Below are 27,765 nucleotides of genomic sequence, written 5' to 3'. Positions count from 1 at the left end.
AGCAATGCACACCCAAGAGCTGGGTGGGAGAACGAACTGTGAAAGTCACAAACTCCCACAAACTCGATGTGAATGTTGGTGGTGACTTTTCATAGCTGATGTGAGTTAATTCTATACAGAGGCGTTACCATAAACTTGGATTACAGAAGGATTCTTTTGGAAACAGTCCTGAATGAAGTTAGTTTTACAGACCAGAAATAAAAAAAATCCAACTAATGAACTTTACACATGACTTTATTGTTCAAATTAATATCGATACCATGTAAATAAAAGTCAGAAAATGGAAGCAGTCAAGAGTGGGAAGAACACAAAGTACAATAACGTTTACAAAAGACTCAGCATCTGACTCATTTGCTAACAAAATTGGCAACAATATTGATGATATATTGTTGATAATATGTACTAGTAATAATATCGGCAGGACAGAAACTGTGCAATAATATGTATACTTTCAGTATAAACCGTAAATACCATTTTTGTTTGGAACTGTCTGTCTATTCTGAAAAACCACACTGTTGCCAGAAATTGTAAGAGTTTTCTCAGATATGGCAGAAATAGGCATGAATGTAAAATAAACATCTTCAAAATGCATAACATGTAATTCTCCATTTAGGACAAAAAAAATACTCAACCTTCACATCTATTCTAGGAAAATAGTGCACAGCAATGGATTAGATAGTGTAATAAAGAATAATACCAAAGATACACCTATTTTATTATACAAAATGTCCATATATTAAAATATAACGTAACCATCTGCGGGATCAAATCTCAGCTGAATCTCATACTCATACTCTGAAAGCACTGATTAGGATTTCTGACAGTCCAGCTATCGTCAAACACAAATCTTGAATTTCAAAATCTGTCCCTGTCAGTTTGAACAGATCTCTATAAAATAATGTAAAACTGAAAAGAGAACTGGAGAGGTGCATCATATTGCTATGATTACTTCTCGACTCTCAGGTATATAGTTATCAAACATTTCTGAGGAGGAGGAGAAGGTGGTGACTCAGGACTCAGCAGGCAGTTGAACCACATTTACATCTGCAGCTTCCTACAACTGCTGACACTGTTTTGTGTTTGGCACTTGTAGCCATTGAATTCCTTGGCCCTGTCACCTACTCACCAGTGACTGATTTGTACCAATGAGCCTTAAATGATTGTTCAAACACAAATCCTTTAAAAGCTGGAACTGCTGGGGTACGATCCAGCTCACTGCAGTTGGAACTGCTGGAATATTTCTGAGAAGCACCTTTAAAAAAGTCTAACTGCTCAGACAGTTGCTTTCACTTAACCTGGCTTAAGATCACAGGAATCGTTGAAATGTATTTGACATCTTAACGCTGTATTTCAGATTGACTGATAAAAATGTTGGTGAACTGCACATGCAGTACTGCAAACAATGTATTGAATCCAGTATGATCACATCTCTCTGGATAAGCAGAGTCAAGAAAGTAAAAGCAATCCAAAACAAGAGACCTTTGAAATGCTCTCATACTGGCCCACCATACAGTCCATGCTCATAATGTGCAATTAGTAGTTCTGAAGCCAAACTCGACTCTCATTCTCAAAATGTTAGTATACAAGGCTCAGCTACTATTTTCCCTTTAGAAAAGTCAAAACTACGGCAAGGCAGTCAAAATACAGTACAAAATACTACATCACTGATTGCAAGTAACACCAGCAGGACTCAAGATGAATGTCATTTTGTCAGAGAAGACTTCAGATTTGTCAGATGTGCACTTCAAGTCAGTAAAATCTCCCTAATGTTCCTAAACCACTGTGTGCAAAGTCAACATGAGCCTTAAACAGCTTCAGGCCAGTGTCCAGATATTGACGACAGTGATGAAGTTGCTGGGCGAAATCACTATGTCACCGTCTGTGTGCTTTGTGTTGTGATGTGCGGTGATCAGATCTGATGGTGGCCTGGCAGGCAGTCACCTGGTAATAAGTGGGTTGGCGGTCACATGCAGTTGGCCACGTTGCTGGAGCCCTGGCCGACATCCCTGATCTGGCTGACATGAGACGAACAGACAGCCACTCCGGCTCCAGCGCGGCAGTGAGACACTGAACCCACCAGCTCCCATCTGAAAGGGAAACATGTACATATCACAGATAAGCAACAGCAAGATGTCAAAGTAACAAATAAAAAGTGATTATCCAAAGGAAAATGTTGAGCATTGTTTGAGTATCATGAAAGATTCACACAAGCTTCAGACTATTGTCCAGGGTACTATTAAGTTTCATCTGTTTTAATGTTTGGGTAAAATAAATCAGATATTATTTGAGAAAGCCTGCACAGCAATCTAAACATGACATTTTTGATTTGTATCTTTAGCTTAGTTCCAGTAAGCAGTGTAATGTTGAGAGGTTAACGTGTTTGTATTTTCTGATTTTGTTTCATGTGTTTGTGTTCTTATATTTCATGCATTGGTCTCCCTCAGCTATTGTATTATTTAACAAGAACTGATGTGTTGCTAATGTCAGCTTTTATATTATTGGCAAAACACAGAGATCCCTTGTAGGCAAAAACGCAAACCCATCAATGACCCACACATGTCCTCTACGACTACATCAAGCTAAAACCATCAGAAATGTGTCTTAGATTGCATGTGTGTGAGACAAATAGAAGTATGGTTTTATTCTAGAAGCAAAAATGTAAAGTCCCTTTACCAGACAGTCATTTTGCCTTGTGTATACATTCATAAATGTACTTCCAGTTTTTACGTAGTGCACCTTTGTGATGTTGGATGTTGCTGGCCAGTTACGATTTGGCCACTGCCAAATTACAATATTACATTCTGTATTTTTAGATTGTTCTTGTTCATGTCAATGAATTGTTGGTGTGCATTTGTGTTTGCAAACTTGCTTCCAGGGAGGGAACCCTAGATAAGTCCTACTATGAAAAAGGGACATCGAATAATGCCAACTCTCACCTTGATACCTTAGAAACACATCACATCACACAGGCCTCACCTGTTCATTCGAGGCTCAAAAGCCTCCACTGTGTTCAGGTAGATGTTCCCATTGTGACCCCCAACTGCGAACACTCTCCCCATTACAGTCGCTACCCCGACTCCCCCACGTGGAGTGGTCAGCTCAGACACGTACTCCCAGCGGTGCATTCGTGGGTCAAAGCGCTCCACAGAGCTCAGGGGTGAGTTATCATCAAAACCACCTTTAGGAGAGACATGAGACAAATACTAAAAATCATTAGAAACTAGGAATATAAGGAATGTAGCCATACAAAGCCACAGCTTTTGACTAGGCAATATGCCAAAACAGAAATTTTAATGGATCTTGAATGATTCCTCAAATTTTAGTGCAACAATAAAAATCTCACCCTTACACTCTGTAAATTAGTTACCAGTGTTTGCAAAACATGAACACAGGTCTTTCCTGATTCACGCATTTGAGTATAAAATTGTAGGGTGTGTATGTAGGAGGCATGTGACCTGAGTGTATCAACCCACGTAAGAGGGAGAAACAGTGCTGCAATAATGACAGTGTCAACTGAAGTTCAAGTAATTTCAGTCACCGCTCTACAAGTAAATGCAGACAAAATACATATTGAATCTACTATATATTGTTCCAAACCCCAATATCTGGCTATCTATGGTATCTGAAGACATGAATATTACAGGTGTTAGGAATTCTGCTTGGTTTATTTATTCCTCTCACCCACTACATAGAGACAGCCATTAAGTTTGCTGACTCCATTTCCAGCCCGTCGCTGGCCCATCTCACTGACTTCCGTCCACTTGTTGAGATGTGGGTTAAACCGCTCCACACTGGACAGTGACGCCACGCCATCATTGCCTCCCACTGCATACACGAAACTCTGACAAGGAAAGGGTATATAGCAGTGCAGTCCAGAGTAAATATATCATATATATATATATATCAGATATATCAGTCACAATTGACTAGCCTCCCTCTGCAGACTTACCCCTAAGGCCACAGATCCCACTCCTCCTCTGGGTGTGTTCATCGGAGCCACAGCGCTCCAGCAGTCACTTTCGATGTCATAGCGCTCCACATCGTTGAAGCAGGAGTTGTCATCCAGACCACCAATAGCATATATAGGACCACCAAGAGCTGCCAGGGCTATACCCCTCCTGATAAATACACACATCACTGCTCAAAGCAGTATTCTGCTATTTCCCATATACCCCAAGTACAGTAAATAAATACATTGGATAGTAAATGATGCACTGGGGGAATGTTAAGGTATCAATGGGCCCTCTTCCTGGGCATTTTCAACAAAAAAAAAATATAGGATCAACAGCAGAGGATTAAACTCTAAAACTAGCAGCTGTCAAAGTGTAAAGAACAGTAACAGGCTTTCTGTGTAATCAGGTCCAGTTCAGTGGATTTGGCCCCCAGATAATCCTTCTCTTTCTGGCAAGGTTTGGTGAGCTCCACTGCCACTCTACATTATGTGCTTTTTAACAGCAACAGCAGAGCTAGCTGTCAAATAGTGCAAGACAAGTGTGCGTTAATGTAGTTAATGTTGATGTAGTTAACAAATGTGCTGCTGTTGTGGCAATGCTGCTCAAAATGGAAGATCACATGACATGCTGGAGGTTGTAAAACATTGGCCTCTTAGTATTACTGCTATCCAACACCAGCTCATATATTTATTTCTAAAAAGCATCCACACAACAAGCCAAGACTGTCATTTTCAGACCATTATGTCTCAAGTGTGGTTATTTTCCACTCTCCCTGAATGTAAGCAAAAGAATAATGTCAGATACACCGCCAGTGTGTTGTACTGTTTGTGTACCTCTTGGTGTTCATGGAGGCTTTCATCATCCACTTGTTGGTGAGGGGGTCAAACATCTCCATGTTGCCTAAGTGTTCGTTACCATCATGGCCACCAACAGCATAAACCTTGCCTAAGGAAACCAACATCAAACAGACATGCAGTCTTTATGGTCATGTGACCTGAGCAGTGTTGACAATTCATCAGTCTTGATACTGTGAATTGTTGAAAATGTCTGTATAATATGCACTCAGCTGCCAGTTTGCGTAAATAATAGTAACACCTTTCTCTATAATGCATTACATTTCAAACTGTAGCCTCAACAAAAACTGAACATTATTCATTGCAGGACTGTGGTATGAAATTAGTTTGAGTGGGGTGCACCTAACAACCTGGCAAGTGAGTGTATGTCATAATGCTTCACTGTGTTTTTCAATTTCTAAAACCAACTGTTTATCTCTCCATGTCCCGTCTTTTACATTTTGTAATGCTATTATATATACACACACTGGTAGTTACGCTTACCTCCTACAGATATTACACCCACGTGACGCCGTCTGCTGTTCATTTCTGGGCCAAAGAACCAGCTGTTCTTAGTGATGGAGTAGCACTCGATGCTGCGAAATGGGTCACCAGAACCCCCCCGACCACCCACACAGAACAAAACCCCTGAAGAAGTGGTATGAAAGAACAAAATGTTGGCACAGTGAGAAAACAAACTTTATACTTTATGTCTGAAGCACCTCAGAAAAAACACAGTTTATGAATGTGAATGTGGTGAATATGAGACTAAGGCTGTTACAACACCCATAAAGGCATTTGGTTTCATGGATTCAGCTATGTATTTTTCTAGATGATAACAAAAAGTGCTCAACATTACTACAAGTGCCATAAAGTCAGTAATAAAATGTGCAATGCCAAAGGCCACCATATAAGAGCTACCTGCAGTGTGTTTCCGGGGTATGGTACGGACTGAATACTCAAAATCCAGCACAACCTTGTTGCTCAGGTGCAGGTGATAGTTTCTGGCTTCATCCATTAGGTCACGACAACTCAGATTACCTTTGATCATCTCGTCTTTTGCTACTGTTCCAGTCAGGAACTCTACAGGGAGCAGGGGGAGGCGCACCTAAAGGAGAGACCAGCATGCAGGTAGCATTGTAATTGTGATTACATAAAGCTGTGAACACACATGTAACACCAATTTCACACATAATTATGAAGCTACCTTCAGGTAAAACAGGTCATGGTCTCACTTCAAAATCAAAAACTTTTAAAAGATATTAAATTCAGGAAGATGCAACATTAATTTACACAAGCTCAACCAAACCATACCCTTCTGATTGAAGCTATGCACTCTCTAACCTGAGACATGATCTGGTCCAGCCAGGCCTCATGGTGCTGTGGGTTTGCTTTCAGCCACTTCACAGCTGCATTGTACACCTGTGTCTCTGAGTGGATATTGAGCTCACTGGAGGACAATAATGTGCGCAAGTGCTGGGGAGACACACATGTAAAGTCCTCACACTCCACTACCTCAGTGAAGTGTTCGCAGGCGTAGCGGTCGGCCATGTCCATCAGGTCCACACGATTGTGGCTCTCAGCAAAGGTACGAACTGCCAAGCAGTTGGTGGGGTGAAAGTGGGCCTTCATGTACTCGCAGCAGGCTCTCGCCACCAACTCCACCTAACAAGTAGTAATAAGTGATTTCACAGATAGAAGAATTCTGTTCTGTGTGCAAATTGTTATGACTTCTTGATTTTCTAAATACAGTTTTTAGCATGTCAGGATTTGACCTTTCATTAAAAATGCAGAACCCCTTAGTTTATGTAAAAAAGAACAAAATGTCTACATGGTTTGTTGATTGGCTGCATTTGTGTTTCTTTACCTGAAGAATGCAGGCAGCATAAAGCAGTGGCTGGACATTGTCCACAGTTAATGTGAGCTTGGAGGAGTAGGCAAAATGCACCAGGTCCTGGATGGCATCACCATCAAAGTCCTTGATCTCTATCAGTTCCTGCTTGGCCTCGGACATCTCTGACAGGAACATGGCCCTGAAGGAAGACACAGTGACTTAGACAAGAACAAAGAGAAATACCTTCCACCAAACTTTTATCTCTGCAAAAACACATAGAGTACATACTGTATACTTTCACCTCAACTCACAGTGTGCTAATACTTTACTTCATTAGTATATCTGATCTGTCTGTGTTGTACTGAATAGGCCTAGTTCAAAAAATAAAACAGTACAGTGGAATATACCTGAAGTAAGGGATCACGCAAGCCAGCACTAGCTTGTGGCATGGTATCAACCTACTGCCAACCTACAAAAAAAGAAAAAAAAGACACAAAATACAGGTTCATAAAACAGGCAACAAGGCACACCTGTATACTGCATCAAAAAGTTCACTGCTGATTAATTTCAGTACTGTGATTTCGGCAGCTATTTAGGATTTGAAAATAAATCAAACAACCATAATCAACTCAAATTTTGTATTAACTAGGCTCACATCTATAAAACAATTTTTATAAAATCACAATTTTAAACCAGACATTACTGAAACCATAATGAAAGATCAGTTGAGACATAACAGGGACAGAAGACAAAAACATATTTTAAGTGAGTCTGGTGGGACTAACCTACCTTCAACGTTACGTCACAGAGCTCTCCTACTTCGTAGAAATGCCTGAGGGAGTTATGGAAGTCCTTCCAAGCCTCATGAGCCTCAAAGACAAAGGACCCATCTGGCTCACAGTCTGCTTTCGATGCCCTGTTTCCAGGCCGCTTCTCCTTGGACTTCAGCTGCTTGGCATGCTCTGGCACCACATCCCCTGGTGCCATATCTGGCTACAGGAAACAACACCTATAAGAGAGAGACATTCAAAAAAGATCCCTACAAAAATCCATCTTGAACGTTGAGACAGGGAGGGGTAGGTGATGATAATATCTAAATTATTATGACTATTAATAAAAAATATTACAATAATCATCAAAGCATTCTCTATAGAGAAAAAGTATGACAATCACTAAAGTATTCTTAATTATATTGTAGAAAGTTACATTATTGTTCATCACATTGGGTCAAAACAATATGCTCACTACTATTTAGGATCTCACTTGCTGACAAATGTAACTTGTTCTCAGTAATGTTGCTATGATAATTGACCAGCCATTTTTTTTGCTACTAGTGCTGAAAAACTGATTAATCAGCAGAAAATCAGCAACAATTGTGCTATTCTATTCATAATTAGTCTTCTTTCAACATGAAAATAGATCATCCTGGTTCCAGCATCTCAAATTTGATATTGTCTGGTTTGGGACCGTGGGTAACAAAAAGAGGAAATTTGAAGACGTCATCAATTTTGGGGACTTTTGATTGAAAACTTTCACTATTTTCTGGCATTGTATAGTGTAAACAAATAGCTGACAAATTGAAGAAAGAAAGATGACCAAATACAATGATATGGAGAGCCAGTAAACAACAGTAAATAATAAAATTGCCCACCCCTCCATGTAATTGCCCATTGCAACCATCATGTACGAATAACAGTATGAAATAATAGTATGAAATAGAAACCACAATTCAGTACAAATAACATGCTACAGGCTTCAATGGCGTAAACAAAAGGGAGGTCAATGGCAGGGGACACTGTCTGTCAGCTGAGCAAGTTTGATTGGTATTCCTCCCCAATTCAATGTCACTTCCCTTTTACTCATTCGGCAGACTGGAGCCGACCATGAAAAAAGAAAGCAGGACAAGCAGATTCCTCCAAGCTAACGTGGCACGCCGTGAGGAAAATACCGTGCAATCAAACCTACAGATTCCTACCTATTGTTGAATCTGATGAAAAATCTCCTCCTTGGTCACAGAGAAACTAAGAGCAGCCAGCCAGAGAGCAAAGCTCCACCGCCACCTTACAGATGATGCAGAGTCTCCGATTTAAGCCATGTCTCTGACACTGAATAGACTCAGTGTATCGCCCCCTCATCACTAGTCCTCTCAGCTATAAGAGCAGAAACATCAAGCCCCATCATATGCACTAGTGATCAAAGGCTCTCTTCACTTCTGTTCTACTTTGCAGGATTGAGGACAGGCTTCATCTTTGAAACCGTTTGGTTTCTCAACGCATATAGGGACTTTATAATATCTGCTCAGTTCACAGACAGATTCAGGCAGGAGTACTTCCATGGCCTTTAGATGATAACATCATGTTGTATAATTTATGAGGGGTAGGATAATCAATAATTTAACAATAGAGATTTATTGCACAACAACTCAACTCTACTGAGTCCAAACTGATATCTGCCATCAGCAACCTCTTTTCAAATTCATACATACATTTTCTATGCATGTCTTTCACTCATACAAAAGGGACTCCCACTCAACAACAAGCATAACCCAGTAGGTACAAAGGTAAAGAGGACGGATGTGCTCTCAGGAGAACCTACTGTTGTCATGTCACATTACTTCACCCACTCATCCTGTAGCACACTGAAACTACACTAGCAGACAAAAGCTGTGCTTCTATGGTTTGTCCTTTGATCACAGTATTGTGACAGTACTTCCTGCACACTGGATTGCTACAGTATTTTTCCTTCACTGCCGTTCAAGAGGTTGATGACTTGTGAAAAAGAATGATAAATGTCAAGGAGAATATTTGTTATGCAGTCAGCAAGAAGTATTTTATATCTAATAATCTTTTGAATAAGCATGTATTGTATTTCTTCTGATGTTAGACTGTTCGCTCTGTCCCAAACCATCAAAGCCCCTGTTTATCAAATCACACGAGCAATTCTCCAAATTGTTTTTTACCTTTCTATACCTGTGTTGCACAAGTCTCATCTTTAATCCTAACTAACCAAACCAACCCTGATTTATGACCCATATGTGTTAAGCCTTTAACCGCTACTTCAGGTCAGCTGAAGAGCAAGAAAATAATCAACTATAATATATCAGCTATACTGCAAATACAACGTTTAGCCGTTTAATGTAAACGATAGCCAGCAACTTCAAATGTAATGTATGGTGATAGTTGACGTGCCAATAGTTTTTGGGTAGGATACCAAAACATACTCCTATTTATCGGGCCAAACAGTTGACAAAAGTCTCCAATGTCTACTCCACATTTACAGGTTGTGTAGGCGAGCTTGAATTATCAAGGTACACTGGTTATGGTAACGTTAGTTAATATTGTAGCAGTCCGTGTCAACATCGTATTATTAATGTTACAGCACATAACAATTAGTGATTTTTCTCCCTGAAACCAGATAAAATAGAAACAGCGCGAGACTTGAGAACAAGATAAAGCTAGTTAGAATAACCACACTAACAGTTAACGAGATAAAGTAACATTACCAGTTAGCTTGTTTGCTAACAGCAACTAGCAGAAAGACTAGCATCCGTGTGAGGGCTAATATTAGCTGGCAGCGAACGAAAACGGAAATTTAGCAGAAATATTAAACGCAGAATAGTACACAGCACTATAAAACACAGAATACTCGTGGCGTTGAGTAAAAAAAACACCAATTTAGATACCTCATGTCGCAGCAAGAATTAAAATGCCGGCTTCATTGAACGGAATGTTTGGCATTAGCACGTTTGTTGTGATTCCAGGTGCATCATGGGTATTGTAGTTTTAAAGCATCACCTTAACACCAGCTGAACGCACAAAACGTAATGCTCAGAGACTTCATGCTAGTGTAAAGCTCCCAGTTTTTAACTATTTTAGTCTCTGAAAATGATCAGTGTGATAGCTTCTGCCGTTGTGCAACGTCAGGAGATGTTTGACTGTAATTACAATTTATATAACTATATTGGCCAATTAAATCTTTTCTAAAATTATACATTAACACCACCTTCACATCCTGAGTTTAATTCACTGTGTATTACTGCAGCAACTGCATATTTCCGCTGTACTTTGCAAGGACCAAGCAGATATGTTGACTTTGAAATATTGAAACATTGATTACACTGCTGCGATGAGTTGCTGGCAAGTTGTGATATATAATCATTTTCTGTGAATGGGATCATAACAAATATTTGCCACAAAATCTCAGACAAATGATGATACCACCAATTACGGACATACAGTACATTTGTCGCAGTTTAAACAGTGACCAAAGAGAGGCCATTTATCAGATGTAAGGAATCAGTCAGCTTTCATGGGACGGAGTAAGAACTTTGGTTTAAACAACAGACAAGACCATACAGAAATGCAGTTATCAAAAATTGTTTATTTCAGAACAGTGTAAATGTATGCAGATCATGCGCTGAAAATAATGCATTAATAAACTGTTACAGGCTACTTGACGGATGTACAATATTGTTGGCATTGTCAAAGATCAGGTTTGTGGTGGCCATTGGATGGCCAACGTGAGGCAAATATAACATGATGTCCTTATGTCCTACTTGTGCTGCTTCTTCTTTTTCAGGAGTGCATCCCGTAGAGCAAGCTGGATAAGAAAAATAAAAAATTTCCAGTTGAAATTGAAAGACTTTTTCGTCTTTATATTCAATTAAATCTGCTTATTCACTGTGAAATGCCGTAGCTCATTCCAGCAGGTGTGACTTACCTGTTTTTCTCTGAAGGAGCGTTTGCCTTTTGTTCTGACATTCTGACTGTGTCTCATCATCATGAAGTTCTTCGTCCTCCTCTTCTCCTTGTTGCTGGTGCTGGCGTGTGGGTTCAGTTTGGTCCGTTTCTTGACAAAGTCCTTCCGGTCACTCCGTCCCGCCTGTTTGTCAGGGAAAATAAGATCATTTCATTTCATAGACCAAACAACTCACTGAGAAAATAAATCAGCAGGCTAATAAATAATGTCAATAATCATCTTGATTTCATTGTATGAGTAAGTTTAAGAATATTTAAAATCAAAAGGTTTTACCATTGCTGTTGCCAGGCGCGTTTCCTTGTCTGCTTTTGGTTTCTTATGCAGTTTCTCAATATTCCTCAAAGTCAGCAACTCCCCTCTGAAAGATTTTGGGGGAAAAAAACATGCAAAATCACCTACTTTTATCAGCATACAGTGGTTACACTCTTGTTAAAAAGTAATCTGAGAGTTAAAGTGTTTCACAAAAAACAAAAATATTCTGAAGCCAAATTTATCATTGCAAATAAAGCTCTCGGTTAGCTTTCTGACCTGCTGTCACGCTCATCATCACTGTCCACAGTCTTCCTCTTCTGGCCCTTGCCCGGTGCAGCGTTGACCTCCTTGGCTATCTGGACCAGGCGGATCTTCTTAAAGTCATCTTGAGTGAGGAGCCTGCTGCCGCTGACCGCCGCTGCTTTGGCTTTTCTCTCCTCAGCTGGCATACTCTGAAGCTTCTCCACCTTGCACACACACACACACACACACACACACACATATATAACTCTCACATTAAAACAACACATAATCAACCATCAGCAGTTTGCAGAGCCACGTTATGCTCACCACTTCTCCCGTGTCTTCATCAGACGAGTGGTGAACGTCCACCCACTCCCCATCTTCATCATCATCACTAATACTGGCACTCTCCCAGCCATCTGTTGTACAGTATCAAAGATACACACACTTATACACTGTGGAACTGGACTGTATTTTACAGATCAATTCAGCTGCCGTACGCTCATCTTATGGATTCGATAATACAGTAGCTGCTCACCTTCTTCCTCTCCCTCTTTGTTCTCCTCCTCCACCTCCAGGACTTCAGCTCCAGGGATGTAGTCTTTAGCCTCGAGCTCTCCGTAGTCTTTGATCTTGGCCTCTGCTGACGCCTCTGTGGGTCGCCCCTGGACAGCAAGAGGCAGAGTTTACATTTAGATACACATAGTGATGTAGTTCTCAGTCAGTATTATATTTTTCAGTCTATTTTCTAAAGAGGACAATGCACCCACAATATCATACAAACTATTCTCACTGTTGTCGAATGTAAAGTATGTATATGTATAGTATGTAAAGTAGAATGTATTTCAGTTTTTAAAAAGGTCTGAGTCATCGTTGCAATATCTGACTCATCTGTGCAATACAGGACTATTGATTATATAGGCACCTCTTATTGTTTTATCTAGGTTTCATTTAAAAAAAAAAAAAAAAAGAGTATATTTTTATTTGTTTCCTCATTTTCTGTATTGTAAATATCTCTATTCCTTGCAATGTGAATGCCATAAACCCAACTCATAGGTGGCTCACCCTGTCCCTCTTGTGCAACATCTGTGGATTAAGACTCCTGAAAAGTTGGATCAGTCCTCTGGCAGACATCATCACATCTGAGGCAAATACAGACAAAAACTTTTTCATGAATGTACACACAGACACACACAGACAAACACTGCTTTTAATAAGTGCATTTCAGAATCAAGACAAAGTAAACTGGCAAGAAAAACACTCACTCTTGTCTTTGTGGGTCTTGTACTGGGCCAGGTCCTGCAGCAAGTCTTCAGTGATGGCGAGCGGGCAGCGGGCTGTCAATTCCTTGATGGCGTTGATGCTTGAGTACAAAACAGAGTAAAATCTACTATAGCATGGAAAAGTAATACTTGGCATGATAGCTGCAAAACAATTAAATTAAATAGATATTTTTGGTTTGAACATGTTATTAACTGAAGCCAGAAAGTGGACCAGGCTGCTACTTACCCCACAGTCATGACCTCCCCAGAGTTTCTGTCTGTCACAAAGTTGTTGGCGATGGTCATGATGACAGGTTCGATGATCTGTGCGAGTGGGAATGTGCAAAAAGGGTTACACTGGAAGTCCTATGTTAAGCCCACATGTGTTAGCAATCAGAGTAAATCTGTAGATCCCCATGTACCTCTGGTGGGACAAGTTGGTGGGACGCCTGGGCAGCACACAGCAGAATCTTTGTCACCTCTATAAAGACAAAAATGTGTTAAAAATATCGACAGAAGGTCAAAAGACTTCCATTTACTAAACTGTGACATGTGATATGTGACATGTGATATTCACCTCTTTGATGGGGCTGTAGAAACCTCTGGATGAAGGGATAAAAATTGAAGAGGAAGAGCTGGAAAAGAGCATAGATGATTAAGTTTAGCATTAAAATATCTTATTCATACATTATCTTTGCTCATATTAAATATATGCATTAATCAAAAGCATAATTTGCTTAACACAGACAAAGTAAGAACTATTAAATGTTATTAACTACTACTTCCCTTGAAAAATGTTTCTTCTGCACATCAGCCATCATTATCAATGCTCACACATCAGTCCAGGTAAAAATAGAATAACAGCTAGACAACAGGTGTAATTCCATTGGTTTCCACCAGCACTTGAGACAAACAACTGGCTCTCCGCTGTGTTCATCAGCTAGTCACAAGATCACAGGAATAACCTTAAAATCGACTTATTCTTGAGAAGATGTTTGAGGAAAAGTTCGGATTCATCTGCCACTGTGCTAAAAAAGAGTGTACACACCAGCTCATAAGAGCCACGTCACTTACCTCATGGATTCCGACCAGTCTGGATATGAGCTCCATCATCATGATCTTCACCTCGAAGCGCTCTTTAGAGTCTTCCAACTGCTTCAAGAGTTTCTCTGAGAAATCTTAAAGAAAAGAGATACTTTGTGGTTTAAAGTTCTGTAAATCACAGCACAAATGACCGCAGTCAAATTCTTTGTGCTGCATTTGTTGCGGCGTTGTGGAGAGCCTACCTTGAGGATCATGAATGAGGTGAATAGCAGAGAAGTTGAACACTTCTGGTTTCTTCTTTTTCTTGTGTTTCTACCCCAAACAAAATGAACTCAATTCATTTGAGCACAGATGTAACAATGCGAATCATGGCACTGTAGTAGTTACGACAGCGGTACCTTGAGGACTTTCATCGCTTTTTCCATCTTCTTCTTGTTTTTGGAGGTTTTCTTGCCAGTGGAGTATCTCACCTTCAGGTCTCGGACTGAAGGTCCCTCCACCTGAAAGATGCGACAGATTCATAGCAAAAACAGCACAACAAATTTAAACTACATTTGTATTATACAAAAACATCACTCCCCATCTCTTCTTTCTGTGTTTGGTACTTGCCTCCGATTCTGAATCACTCTCGTTTTTCTCATCTTCATCTTTGCCCAGAAAGAATTTAAGACTTGCAACAAGGATCTAAACAGGAAGAGAGGCAGGTGATATACAGGACTGCCACTTCTGCGACATAATAAGCAAAGTTATCTTTCAATGTGAAAAAGCATACCTTTGTGACCTTGGAAAAAGACGCTGTCGTAATGACGTTAACTGTTTTGGCGTCATTCCTGTGACACAAACAAAAAGAAATTCAAGTGAAAGCGGAGAAAAAAAATGAAAGAACGTCTTATAAAATAAGAGTTCTAAAAGATCTTACTTCACAGTCCAGTGTACAAATAAAACCCACCATATGTTCCTTTTGTAAAGCTCCACCATTACATCTAAAGAGATCTTTGCTGCGATGGGATTACTGTCTCTCAGCATGGTGTACATGAAGTTCTGTAACGTCTGAAACACACATTATAACACAGACAATGAGCTATAACTTTGAGCACACAAAATTAAATAGGGTCAAACATGAAGAGTGTAACGTGTGTTTGGACGTACCGTGTTAACCTTGTTGTTTTTGTGTTTCGCATTGATGTTTTTGATATCTGCTACAATGTGTGTGTACAGTGTCTGTGGACAGAGAAAAGCAAATGCTTACTTCCGAAAGCACAACACGATAAAGTCAACAATTCAACACATGAATATGAATACAGAAACACAGACAACACCAGAAAAGCTAGTTGTACAGTTGACACTATACAAGGTAGTCAGACACGGTCAGCGTACTTGAGTGAATTTAACTTTACTATGCAAAATCTATTGACATACTTCAGTATGCTCTAAGAATTCCATAGCAAAAACCATAACCTTTCTCTAACCTTTCTGAGGAATTTGTCGTGACATCGCAGCAGCTCAAAGAAGAGCTCCAGGAGTCCAGAGGGGTTGATCAGATCTTTGTTCCTCAGAAGAATCAATGATTTGCAGAAGGTCTGATGCAGACAGCAAACACACAAAAACAGGTCTTCTGAATGTCAACAAACTGATAAAAAGGTAAAAGCATGATCAGTTAATTAATATGGATTAAAAACAAGAAGCTCCTGTGCTGACAGAAGTTCTCACCATTCTCAGGTCTGGCTCCATAACTGTGTGGTGACTCAGTAACAACTCAGACAACTCTTGTGGAAAAGCGGACAGATGCTGCAGGTAGCAGTGACCAACCTGAAGGAGAAGACGGAACTTTAACTCCACAGCGTACGTATAGAGGGGAAGAAAGCACTACACCTTCACTACACCGATCAGAAATTCTTAAAACACATACAGTACCTGAGCAAGAAACATGACAAGATCTGCCAGCTCCTTGTTCGGCTTGTCAGGCTGCAGTCTGAAGATCTGTACATTTGACTGGTAGTGTCGGTGCTGCTGCTGAAACTGTTAAAGACACAAGAACCACCACTAGTGATTCATTACTGCAGTATATTGACAGTTCAACAGGTCCACTAGCTAAAAACCTTAGCAATGTTGGCTAACAAGACTTACCTCCTCTACGTAGGACTGCGGGTCTCTTTTTATGAGATTCTGCAGTTGTGGCAAATTGTTTGGCAATTTGTTGTTTTGTCGCCCGGACATGTTTGCAGATGATTTGACGCGAGTATACTGAGAAAAAAGTGATTAAAAATAAAAGGTCTCACAACGCAAGCGTGGCCAATGTGTAGGCTGCCATTTAACTTTAAGTGGCGAGTCGAGACGTCACTTCCATGTTGCCTCACTTCCGCTCTCATTAAAGGGGACGTGTCTTTACATAGGCACATATGCGTCCGTTCTGCTCGACGTAGAAGCACAAGATACACGAAAAATATTAATTTGATCCAGTTTCAGTCCCTACATTCAGCAAGTGTAACTGAGGGCCACTGCTCAGAATGATGGCTCTGAACACTGATAGCTATGAAAAATGAAAGACCTGATGATAAACTATCATACATAGATGTGTATAAGTGCATCCAGCTAAAACTAGTGCAGTCTAATGTAACAGCCCTACAATAAACCCTTCCTTCATGAAGGTTGTGTTCATTGTGTATTTGTATATATAAACAAACTTTCAACACTGCATGACCTTTTTTTAAACAGAATATGTTCAATCATACTAATCAAATTAAACCAGAACACATTGATTTACCACTTAAACTCTCCTATTCACTTATATTTTCAAATATTGTAGAAGCTTTACTTTTCTAGTGAATTCTCTACTAATCAAAAACAAATGATTATCCAACCCCGGCTTTAAGGCCCAGAACTATCAGGAAAAATTTTTGGACACAGCAATTTTCCAGAAGTATTTTACAGGAATATCACAATGAATTTTGGCGCCACTCGGTTGTGAAACTGGTGTAACACAACCTATCTGTGCATTAACGCCTCCTGCTTTATGCCACAGACTATGACGTTAATCCTTCGGATAGCTCAGGATTCATTCATGCAGGATGCTTTTACTCAGGGAAATTATGTTTAAAGACTACATATAGGGAAAACACACAGTAACATGAGCAGTTGGCAACCTTTTTACTCAGTGACAAACTGACAAATGCTAAAAGGTGATATTCATTAAAAAGACGAAGACAAGGAACATATTTCTTTTCCTTTTTTTTTTTTTTTTAAAAAAGAAATGAAACTTTCCTCTACATAACATTTAAAATGTATCCAGTTTAATTTTCAGGAGATTAATATGTACACTTTTAATTTCATCATTTACCGTCAGGCAGTGAGCAATTACTGTATAATAGATTTACAAAGCAAATACTGACATAGTATTCTGTCAAGGCATGTTCCAGCATCAAAATAGGATTCAAAATACACAAGTAAAATTTTGTTCCACATAAAATATGAAATCATTGATCACTTTCATAATTATTTTAGAATATTCAAGAAAAAAAAAAAAAAACATTAGTGTTCTCCTGTAGGTGACAATAAGAAATACAATCAGCAGTTCTCATAAATGCATTGAAAGGGAGTAGCAGCCAAACAGAGAGAACTCAAAAAGCAAACATAAAAATATAGACTTCTTTAAAGGATTTACTCTCAAGGAACTGAGTATTTTAAAAGGCATTTTAAAAACGTAGTGTAATTTGGCAATTTCTGCCTGTGTCAACTCTCCTCCATGTTTGTTTTGCTCTTGTGAAACAGTCATCCAGCCTCTGCATGACGGCAGTATGGGGTTTCTACTATCCTGAGATGTTTTCCTCAGCTTGAAGGCATCTGAGGACATAGAGTATCACTTGATAGCAGAATATGTATTGGTCCTGTAAGACAAAAAAAATAAGAATGTGTGAGAAAACATGAATCAAAGCTGTAGGATCAAAACAGTTTAAACACTTAATACCAAAGAAAAACATCAAAGCTCACCTCCGTTTGTACCATTCCCTGTCTCTGAAGTCTCATGTTCCTTACGACATCTGAAATATCAAACTACAAAAAAAAAAATGTTTATTAGATTGTGATCATACCGAGCAACAGAAACAAAAAACAAAGCATCCCTATACACAATTCCTTATAACAATATGGTCTACTTACATCAGCATCTTTACTGATGAGACCCAGAACCACATCTATACAGATGAGGGTCCCTGATCGACCAATGCCTGCACTGCAGTGAGTGATAATGGGCCCTGACCGATGAACGTGCCTCATGTAGGAAATGAATGTGAGCAGCTGCTCTGGTTGTGAGGGTGTCCCGTGGTCCGGCCAGCCCGTGTAGTTCAGATGAGTTACATGCTGTATTTCATTCGTCTGAGGTGGGAAAAACTCTTATGTTAATGTGTTAATTAACAGTGTACAAATGTTTCATCATCACAACTATATAAACTAACCTGGACATCTTTGACCTCGATGAGCCGTATGACAAAGTTGTCGAGATGTTGGTCTTTGATCAGCGTGATCTGTAACCTGTCGTCCACCATCTCTGCTGTCCTCGGCGTGTCTGGCCAGTAACGCTGACATTTCACTTTCCCTCCTTCTACTTCCTGGGTCATCATGGCAATCACATTGGACTTTTGCTCCCAGACCATTTGCCAAAAGTCACCCAGAGTGGTGGGCAAGGGACCTTGGCAGGCGATGTACATGAAGTTCTCATCCGTCACCGGCATCTTGATGAAGTTGGCATTGATGTAGCCTCCGTCTTTGCCCAGCAAGACTCGAGTTGTGTCAACTAGAAGAGAGGCGTACATATAAATCATATTGTGTCCAACGTTTAAAGTATCCAACTTTGGATTTGGTGAAATATATTGAAAAGCTGCCTGTTAAGAAACACTGTACAAATATGGACCAACACATTTGTGAATTTTCTTACAGGGAACGATATTCTTGTAGCGGTTCTTCTTCTTGTTCTCCTTTGTCTGACCTATTAAGCAGTCGTCCAGTGGCTGCAGATTCTGAAGATTCTGCCAGGAGCGTAAACAGATGTTCATAAAAGTCTATAATCTAAAGCAGTGATTAATCCACAGGCATTGAAATTCAAAGGAGATTCTTACTTCAAACTCCTGCAGGGGGACTTTCTGCTCCAGAAGGCCCTTCATCATGCGGACCACAGTGTTGAGCTTCGGCCCTGTGTACTGGCCGTCGGGGACAACTTTGACGAGGGGCAGAGAGGTCAGCTCATCCTCTGTGATGATTGGCCCATCTAGCGGAAAGACTGAATGAAGGAACAAAACAGTTAAAGCAAAATTACAAAAGCAATGGCCTAGTTCAGTCAGTTAAGAGACAGCGTTTAAAATGAGGAATCTGGAATTGAACACATAATTGACCCATTAAAGACTGACACCGTGAAGGAAAGACAGATTGGTCTGTATCTAATAACATTTCCATCACATACTACTTCCTCTTTATTCAGACTTTCACTACTGATTAGATGTAAAAATCTAGATATCATTTGCCAACTCCAATTGAAAACTCTGCGATCACAAATTGTTTTAAGTTGTCTTAAAGAAGTGACATTATATTTCACAGCCAAATTTCAAATCCAAAGTCGGAAAAAGTCGGTCTCACTATTTCTTGATTTGGAGTTCATGTTTTCAATAGGCAGTTCTTCACTTCCCCATGTGATTTCATCTTCCTCTGGCTGCCCAGCACTCATTTGCAGATAGCTGTTGGGTGGAAAACATCAACAGTGAGCTGTGAATATATTTGCAGTCCTAACTGTGACCGGTGTACTTCCAAAACGTTAAATCTTACTTTTCATTTCTTGGATCATCAACACTCTCCTCTTGCCATTCCACTTTTCGCGAACTCTATTGTGAAAAATTATACATATATTTTTAAATATCAGATAAAATCAGCATATTTTCAAGGATTGAAAATAGATTTTCGAGGATTTGTACCTCAGGGGAGTCTTCAGGTAAGGAAGAGCCGTCACAGTCTGTGTCCTCTGAAAGCTCTGCGCTGGGATCCATGTCTCTTTTCTGTTCTACTGGAGCATCTTCATAGTCTGTGAAACATGGGGATGTAGTCTAGTTTGTGAAGTTTCTACTTGTGCCAATTGATTAGTAGGTTAATCATTTTGTTGGTAAAACTTGACTAAACATTCCACATTGTTCTGCTGAGATCATGATTACATTCTCTGGCCTGTATGTTATTACCTATTGGTGGTATGGGGGGGAAGCCTCCAGATTTCAGCTCATCGTGGAGAGTATACAGCTTAGTCTTTGCTCCACTGTCGTCACTCAGATCTGATGACAACATGAGGAGAGTGGGTTGTGGGCAGAGAGAAAAGGTCTGATTATTACAAAACTAAAACCAAATACTCAAAGAATTCAAACTTAAATGATTGAAACTGGGGAAAAGCCATTATCAGACTTCTGACAATCTTTTCTAAAACACACGGAAATCCCATGTTTTGGCTCTCTGCTGATACCTGTGTTTCCATTGCACTTGTCAGAGTTGATGGGCAGATAGGCCAGGTATGTGCTTGGGTTCTGGTCTGGCGGCCTGGACACAATGAGATGCACCAGGTCCTTAGCTTTACGGATGGTGGTGACAGCCTTAGTGTGAGACACACCTGTCATTAGTTCTTCATTCACCTGCAAGACAAAACAGTCACAATTAAAACCCTTAAATAAGAGAGGGCTTGTGTCTTGTCTCAGAATAAAATAAAACTGGTAAGCAGATTAAACAACTGCAATCTTGTAATTAAAACTTGTTTAACAAAAGTACTTCTATTGATAGGACCTTAAAGTTTGAGCAGAAAATGTCAAACATCACTCACTTTCAGCAGCCTGTCTCCAACTTGCAGCTTCCCTGAGGACTCTGCTATTCCCCCTGATGTGATTGACTTGACAAAGATCCCTCTTTCCCCTCCAATCACAGAGAAACCCAGGCCTCCGGAGTGCGGCTTCTCCAGATCCAGTTTTATGATCTCCTCCTGAAGTTTCAACAAACAAATGACTGAAAACTTTCGTAGACAAGTGTTTGGTAGAAACAAAGCTATCAGGAAGCCACTGAAGTAATGAATGAATTAGCAAGAAAACAAAAATGTATTTTTTAAACTTACCTCTAATGGACAAAGTGCTGCAAGACACTCTGTATCTCTTGGGTCTTCTCTTTTAAGAAACCCTTGACCAGAAAAAAAGGTTTTAATTATCATTAAAAACAGAAGACATGATCAAAATGTTCACAGCTGACACCTTTAAGATATGAAACATACCATTCATGCTGGATGAAACCTTGGGGCTTATGTTGTTGTTAAGAAAAGAGACACTCTTCTGCCCAGGAGATACAGGCTTTCCATCCCTGTGAGCCAGACACAAAAGAAAAAAGACAAGAAAAAGAAAGTTAGTGAAACTGATGCTTCATACATACTTTTTGATTTCAAACTCCACATGGGCTACACGCCATTCTTTGTTAGATTACCTCGTGACCTTGAGAGAGAGATCATCGAGGGAGAGCTCCAACAGTCTGGTGCTCTCACTCAGAGTCAGGTCCTGGGTGGGAGCACCATTGATGTAGTGGATTAGATCAAGTGGCCTCAGGCTTCCCTCCTCAAACGGCTTTGAACCAGGGAGGATGTCCTTCACAAATAAGACGCCGTATATGCTGTCACTGCCACCATCCAGCACCAAACCTGGTGATAGAACAAGGAGTAAAACTATTCAGACTCGCCTTCACGTACTTTATTGATGCATCATCTGGGGAAGCTTGCAGTGCCTGATTTGCAGACGTGTCAGGGATGTTTATCTTGTTAATGAGGTTCGTTTCTTACCCAGTGGTTCGTTGCTGCCCTTAAAACAAATGTCAGGCAGCAGGTGGGCTTCTATGGGGGGCTTGGGAGCCTCCAGGACCCTCCCTACCACCAAGTCAACCACACGGGGGGCTGCACGCACAAGATTTACCACCTCAGTGTGGCCCATATTGCTCACATCTGTGTTGTTCACCTGAGAAAGAAACATAAGACAGAGGTAGAAAATGAAATATTCCAATAGGATTTAAAGGAATAGTTTGACAGTTTGGGATGACTGTCTTTGCTTTGCCTTCTCGTAGTGAGATGAGAAGATTGACACCACTCTCATATATATTGTGCGCTAAATATGACTGGGAGCAGGGGGAAAAACAGCTAGTCTAGCTGCCCAAAGTTAAAGAAAATCTTCCTACCGGCATCTCAAAATGTTTCTCATTAACCTGTCAAAATAATTCATCTAACTCTTGGAAAGAAAGTGAATAAACGCTTTTCCCAAAGTGTTGAGCTACTACTTTAAATTAAAACTATTTTTGGGACCAAGTTTGAAACAATCACTCTTTAAGTAATATTAGTGCACCAACAACATGGGCTGAAGCATACTGTAGGCTGTAACCAGACTAAGGGATTAGGGATAGATTTGTACCATAATCATTCGGTCCCCGGGCCTGAGCCTTCCATCTCCTTTGGCTGGATCCTGGACGATGTCATGAATGTAACATCCATGATCGTTTCCTTTGGTGAGGGTGAAGCCCAGGCTGCCTTTTTCTGACTTCACCAAGGAGACTTTTAGCTCTACTTCCTAAGAAACAGAGATGGATGTCAGTTACAGGAATTTGGTCTAAATAAATCTTTGATCCCCGTCCCCAGTCTTTACCGGAACAAATTCCTCTATGTCCTGTCCATTACCGGACATGGTGAGGTTTAAGGGTAGCGGCAGTGGAGGGGGCAGGGGATCAGGGCTTGGGGCAGAGGGGGAGGACACAATTGGCAAGGGGGATGACTCCAGATCAGCCGTCACAGGGGAAGAAGGACACCTGTCAACAACAACAAAGACAAAATTATACGAGATATCAGAGAACATAATTAATGTAGGTGATCAGACCATAATTTGAACATTGATCTGGTACCTCTTGCTGAGGTCCGATCTTGTCATTGACAGGTTTGGGGAGTAGAAGGCTGAGTGGATGGTGTCGTCCAGCTGACCGGTGCTGTCGTAGTGTTTCAGTCCCAGGTTGCTGCTGGGTGTGTGGTAGACACTCTGTTCCCACGTTTGCCTGCTGTGCTCCACAGTGCTCTGGCTAAACGCTTCTTCCACCTCCTCATCCCCATCAGTGCTGTCGCTGTAGCTGTTGTGACGGCCAGGGGTTTTGAGCAGCAGTCTCTCCAGGGCGTCCTCCACAGCGCTCTGACTGCTCTTGACCTGTGTATCTTGAGGGGAGTCTGACCTGCCAAAGCTCAGGCTGGACTCTGCCTGGTTGATCGGCTCCTTTCGAGGTGATGGCATGGGAGTCTGGGAGGAGATAAGTTAAAATTAAGTTTCCAGCAATTATTGGTACTTAAACTGACCATACAGTATTTAGAGACAAAAAAAGAGCATTATTAATGACTCACCATAGCTGAAGTGTCCATTTCAGGAAGAACCCCATGTTCAGGTCTACAGAGGCGCAAAGTCACCTCCTGTCCTGTTCCTCGTAAGGCTGATATCACCTCCTATGAATGAAAGGGAGGACACACAAACACATAGTAAATCATGCTGTAAAACAACACTCCTTTCCAACTTCTTTTCCATTTATATTAATGCATGAGCACAGAGAAAGAAATCCTACTTACATGTTGTGAAAGTCCTTTGAGGGAGGTTTGATTGACCCGCATGATGACGTCCCCCACATTGATGCGGCCGCTCTCTGCAGCTGGTTGGCCAGGAAACAGCTTTTTAACCCGTACCATGCTGGTGCCGTGGGGTTCATCAGGGACGTTCTCCTCCCGACTGAAACTGAAGCCCAGCCCTGATGTGTTCTTCAGCAGGCAAACATCAAACACGTTATCTGTCGAGACAAGGGCATGCAGGTACAGTCAACTGGACACTTTTATTTTGCCAGTGTGTGATGGGTTAGCCCTGTGATGAACTGCCAGCCTGTCCAGGGTGTATCCTGTCTCTCAGCCAACATATGTTGAGATAAGCTAGAGGAATAAGACAGTATAGATAGTGAATGGATCAACGAATGGAGGAATTTAAGATAAAATAAATGCGCCTGCATAATTTACTATTACTAATAGTACCATCTATTAGGCTGTTTGAGCTCAAGCAAGCTGGTCTCAACAAACACACCGACAGTCATTAAGAAGCTGTTTCCTGTAGACTTCACACATCCTTCCAAACCAGTGAACCAGTTACTCTTTGATGCTATGGCTACTCATCAAGGAGCAGTTAGACCAAATGAAAACAATGAGTTCTATAATGCTCTTGTACATCCAAACCAGCTACTGAGCTCTAAATAAGCAGCGGTGTGCAGCTAATGGGTTGTACACACATGCTCATTTGAGATAACCAACAGCAAGTTACTTTGTTTAGAGAGAATTAAGCATCTTAGTGTAATGCTGTTCAAGAATATCCACGATCAGTGTTTTCCTGCTTACTTTCAGTACCATCCTTGTGGCCAAAATTTATACAGGAGTGGATGGGCTTAGGTTATAAGGAAAATTTGACACCTTAGGGTGTACTTCAAAGGGTTATCTTTAAGTTTTGCTTACTTGACAAAGCCAAACATGTATAATCACGCTGTTTCAGAAGCCTTTATTGTGTGCCATGTTGCCTCACCTTGTGTAATGAAGCTATACTCCGGTTTTTCTTTGACCTCAAGCGGTTGCTCCTTGTTCTTTCGGTCACTGCCAGCACATGGTGGAGTGCACTGAGGTGTGAGGGGAGCGTGGACGCTGTCTGCCGGCGGATGACCTTTCTCCAGCAACAAGTGCACCGTCTGAGGGAGAAGATGGTTTACTTATTAGTTAGTGGCCAGCTGGGTAACAACTAAACTAGCCTCTCAGTAAGGGTGCTTGTGGTGAATGTCACCCCTCACCGGCCCAGTGTCTCTCAGTGCCTCCACTGCTTGCTGATGAGTGGCTCCCTCCAGACCTTTCCCGTTGACGGCCACCACACGATCACCTGAGAATAGGACAGACGGAGTGTAAGACACAAAAAGAATTGAAACAGATGGAGACAAACTCTCCTTTGCTCCAATAATTCTAAATATAGTTCAGCTATGCAAGTCTTTGTTTTACATCACTATTTGTAACATCACTGTTACCCTTCTGTATCCTTCCATCAAGCTCAGCAGCTCCTTTTGGTATGATGGCTTTGATGTAGATGCCTCCATGCCGGACAGTTGTGTTGACTCCCCCCTAAGAAATTAACACATCTCTTAGTCTAACCAGCCAAAGAGAAAATAGTTCATTATGTATTTTCTATGGGGGATGATGGCAGGTGTGGATATTCTTTTTCTATTTCAAGTGTAATTGTTAAATGATAAATGCTTTGTCTTTACTGGGGGTTCAGAAATATAATTAGGTTACTGTTATATCAAGATATAAACCAAACTTCACAAGAGATGTATTTGAAAGCCATTTTGCCAAAGTACCCCTGAAGTTAACACTGTGTCTTCTTTGGATCTTACCATGGATCAGGGTTTTGTTTATGCCAGTGTAAACAGTAACACACACCTTAGGCTGTGTCAGAAATGTTGAAAAATGTTGTTAACTGCTCATGCCTAAAGGAATTGTTTTTGAAGTTACTTTGTTCCTCGTCTCCCACTCACTCTGTCATCTCGCAAAACAAGGCTGAAAGTGTCTTCAAAGAGAGTAGTTAATTTCTTCATTCTTCAATAGTTCAACCTTGAAAAAAAGCTTTGAAATGCCACTTTTTCCCCCAAAAATGGCACTATCAGCCATGCACAGGCTTGGATGCCATGATCCAAAATGCTCCCTTTCACTTGTGTTGCAATAATGTCTCTCTAACTTAAATTATGCTTCTGGTTGAATTTTTGAAATGGTTCCTAATGCAAAGCACGCAAAGCTTTTATCATATCACAATTATGAATTAGTTGAAAATGAAAAAAAATCCTCCACTGTGATGTTATTGACAAAATTACTGAAAGGTTACATCTAAAGAATTAAAGACAATGTGAATTTCTATTCAGTGCCCATTTGGTTATGGTTGTCTTGATAATGGGTTTATTGTTAAGGTGAATGTGATGGTATTTCAGTGTTTGCATTACTAATAGAAGACGACACTCAATCAGTTATTATTCTAAATATTCAACGGCAACCCTGGTCTGAGGACACAAAGTGAAGTAATTTGTTATTGAATGTTATTGTGGAGTAAATGAATCCATGCCAATGAATAGAGCGTTCAGAATCCCTTAGAGAGAGATTATATTTGTGGCACTCCACTGGGTCACTCTAGAGTCAGCAGCAAACATGTAGGAAGCCATAAGAAAGGTCACTTAACAGTCCAGTTTAAACTGTTTATAGTCCTTACTGTTAAGATCCTAAATATATTGTGACTTTATTTAAAAAATCCTTACTGATAAAAAGAAAAAAAGAAAAAAACAGAGCATGCAAAAAGCATCAGGTGGACAATATTCCCATAAGAGCTTCCAGACCTGACAACATTCAGCATTAAGAAAGCAAACCAAGCAACATATGAACACAAACAGACAACGGTGACAAGATGAGGAGGGACGGGGCAAAACAAAAAGAGGGTGAAAACCTTGCCGAACAGTACCGTGACACTTATGCCCAGGCTGCTGTCTTTTTTGGACAGCTCAACGTCAAATAGTTCTCCTGGACGGAGACTATTGACCCCTGGGGCATTACCATTTAAATTTTCCATGATGTATTCCTGCAAATAGAGAACAGGGTATTAAGTTGAATTATCACAAGCTGGAACATGCAGAAAGAAGGGATCAAGGGAGTGTGAGGAAGCTGAGGTAGTTAATGCTTAGAAGAAAATCAGCAGATATTACATTAGAGGAATGACATGCAGTGTACAGGTAACAAACAGCCTTGCACTGATTTTGCAAATGCAATTATAGACAAACGTTACATAAAACAGGCAGTTAGTAGTGCCAAGCATCTGACACGTAATGCTTGCTTGTGGAAGAACCATTCTTATCCTAAACCGTTTATGAGTTTTGATTTGTAGATTTCCTGGATAGACAACTAATGAAAAAAAATTTTTAAATGCAAAGAATCCATTCGCGCCAATAAATTCATAAACGTAGAGGCCGCACCTTTTTGACCTTGAGTTTCTCTTGACTACTGGAATAAGTCTCCTCATCCATGTCTGAATCCCCCCAGTCAGAATGCTCGGAAACTTTGGGAGCTTCTGACACTTTCGCTTTTCTAGTTTTGGGTGGCAGAGCCGGAGGCGCGGGATCCAAACCCACACTAGGTTCTGGTCTGTGATGTTGGGCAAGCGATGCAGCTGTGGCATCAGCTGTAGCTCTTTCTAAGCACTGCTGAACTCCATTAGCAGGGGGCTGGCTGATTTTAGCGACACTGCTTGTCCTGGAGTCTTTAGAACTGAGGCAGATGTGCTGGTGGACTGGGGAGGAGGTGGATGACGGTGTGCCAGCGCCTTGGAGAGGAGGACTAGGGCTTCCTGTTCCCACCCGCTCCTCTGATGAAGTATCAAAGTCTAATTCTCGTCTCTGGCCAGAGTTAAGTGCCTTCAATGCAGACTTGGCTTGGTAGGGAACATAGCTTGAAGACGATTCTG

The 27,765-nt window shown here is 40.7% G+C and overlaps 3 protein-coding genes across 5 annotated transcripts in view; all 3 read right to left on the bottom strand.

Moving 5' to 3' along the window:
• Positions 1–233: 233 nt before the first annotated feature.
• On the bottom strand, positions 234–10,375 carry klhl8 (kelch-like family member 8). Of its 2 annotated transcripts, none has more exons than XM_070850960.1 (12): positions 10,303–10,375; positions 7,410–7,629; positions 7,028–7,089; positions 6,654–6,819; positions 6,131–6,451; positions 5,708–5,894; positions 5,291–5,434; positions 4,787–4,898; positions 3,950–4,118; positions 3,682–3,841; positions 2,977–3,178; positions 234–2,087 (listed from the first exon to the last, which is right to left on the bottom strand). In XM_070850960.1, the coding sequence occupies exons 2-12, from the start codon at positions 7,605–7,607 to the stop codon at positions 1,964–1,966; spliced, it is 1,845 nt and encodes a 614-aa protein (XP_070707061.1). In that variant the 5' UTR covers positions 7,608–7,629; positions 10,303–10,375; the 3' UTR covers positions 234–1,963. The 2 variants fall into 2 exon arrangements, with proteins under 2 accessions (XP_070707061.1, XP_070707062.1); XM_070850961.1 differs by lacking the exon at positions 10,303–10,375 and adding an exon at positions 8,596–8,678.
• Positions 10,376–11,002: 627 nt separating this feature from the next.
• Positions 11,003–16,405, bottom strand: sdad1 (SDA1 domain containing 1). The gene is made up of 22 exons (XM_070850320.1): positions 16,307–16,405; positions 16,094–16,198; positions 15,890–15,988; positions 15,649–15,759; positions 15,329–15,400; positions 15,129–15,229; positions 14,952–15,009; positions 14,789–14,863; positions 14,578–14,679; positions 14,422–14,491; positions 14,210–14,313; positions 13,713–13,770; positions 13,558–13,616; positions 13,383–13,459; positions 13,139–13,236; positions 12,939–13,015; positions 12,412–12,538; positions 12,201–12,292; positions 11,907–12,097; positions 11,652–11,736; positions 11,340–11,501; positions 11,003–11,219 (listed from the first exon to the last, which is right to left on the bottom strand). The coding sequence occupies exons 1-22, from the start codon at positions 16,394–16,396 to the stop codon at positions 11,172–11,174; spliced, it is 2,061 nt and encodes a 686-aa protein (XP_070706421.1). The 5' UTR covers positions 16,397–16,405; the 3' UTR covers positions 11,003–11,171.
• Positions 16,406–17,446: 1,041 nt separating this feature from the next.
• The window catches only part of ptpn13 (protein tyrosine phosphatase non-receptor type 13), a 40,123-nt gene continuing 29,804 nt past the window's right edge, over positions 17,447–27,765 (bottom strand). Inside the window, exons 24-49 of one of the 2 annotated variants that reach the window (XM_070850226.1) lie at positions 27,278–27,762; positions 26,770–26,886; positions 25,295–25,388; positions 25,067–25,152; positions 24,808–24,967; positions 23,820–24,034; positions 23,601–23,699; positions 23,117–23,499; positions 22,864–23,023; positions 22,633–22,788; positions 22,014–22,185; positions 21,665–21,875; positions 21,459–21,544; positions 21,306–21,367; positions 21,021–21,176; positions 20,670–20,835; positions 20,395–20,484; positions 20,137–20,243; positions 19,991–20,046; positions 19,805–19,902; positions 19,291–19,451; positions 19,110–19,200; positions 18,631–18,968; positions 18,335–18,550; positions 18,167–18,229; positions 17,447–18,063 (exon numbers count right to left, since the gene is read on the bottom strand). In XM_070850226.1, the coding sequence (XP_070706327.1) occupies positions 17,986–18,063; positions 18,167–18,229; positions 18,335–18,550; positions 18,631–18,968; positions 19,110–19,200; positions 19,291–19,451; positions 19,805–19,902; positions 19,991–20,046; positions 20,137–20,243; positions 20,395–20,484; positions 20,670–20,835; positions 21,021–21,176; positions 21,306–21,367; positions 21,459–21,544; positions 21,665–21,875; positions 22,014–22,185; positions 22,633–22,788; positions 22,864–23,023; positions 23,117–23,499; positions 23,601–23,699; positions 23,820–24,034; positions 24,808–24,967; positions 25,067–25,152; positions 25,295–25,388; positions 26,770–26,886; positions 27,278–27,762 (4,106 nt within the window). In that variant the 3' untranslated portion in view covers positions 17,447–17,985. The remainder of the gene's footprint in view (positions 18,064–18,166; positions 18,230–18,334; positions 18,551–18,630; positions 18,969–19,109; positions 19,201–19,290; positions 19,452–19,804; positions 19,903–19,990; positions 20,047–20,136; positions 20,244–20,394; positions 20,485–20,669; positions 20,836–21,020; positions 21,177–21,305; positions 21,368–21,458; positions 21,545–21,664; positions 21,876–22,013; positions 22,186–22,632; positions 22,789–22,863; positions 23,024–23,116; positions 23,500–23,600; positions 23,700–23,819; positions 24,035–24,807; positions 24,968–25,066; positions 25,153–25,294; positions 25,389–26,769; positions 26,887–27,277; positions 27,763–27,765) is intronic. The other variant, XM_070850227.1, reaches the window with a different exon arrangement.

Source organism: Pempheris klunzingeri, chromosome 19 (genome assembly GCF_042242105.1).
Source record: "Pempheris klunzingeri isolate RE-2024b chromosome 19, fPemKlu1.hap1, whole genome shotgun sequence".
Taxonomy (NCBI): Eukaryota; Metazoa; Chordata; class Actinopteri; order Acropomatiformes; family Pempheridae; genus Pempheris; species Pempheris klunzingeri.
Note: the sequence above shows the minus strand (reverse complement) of the source record. Positions and strands in the feature narration are given on the sequence as shown.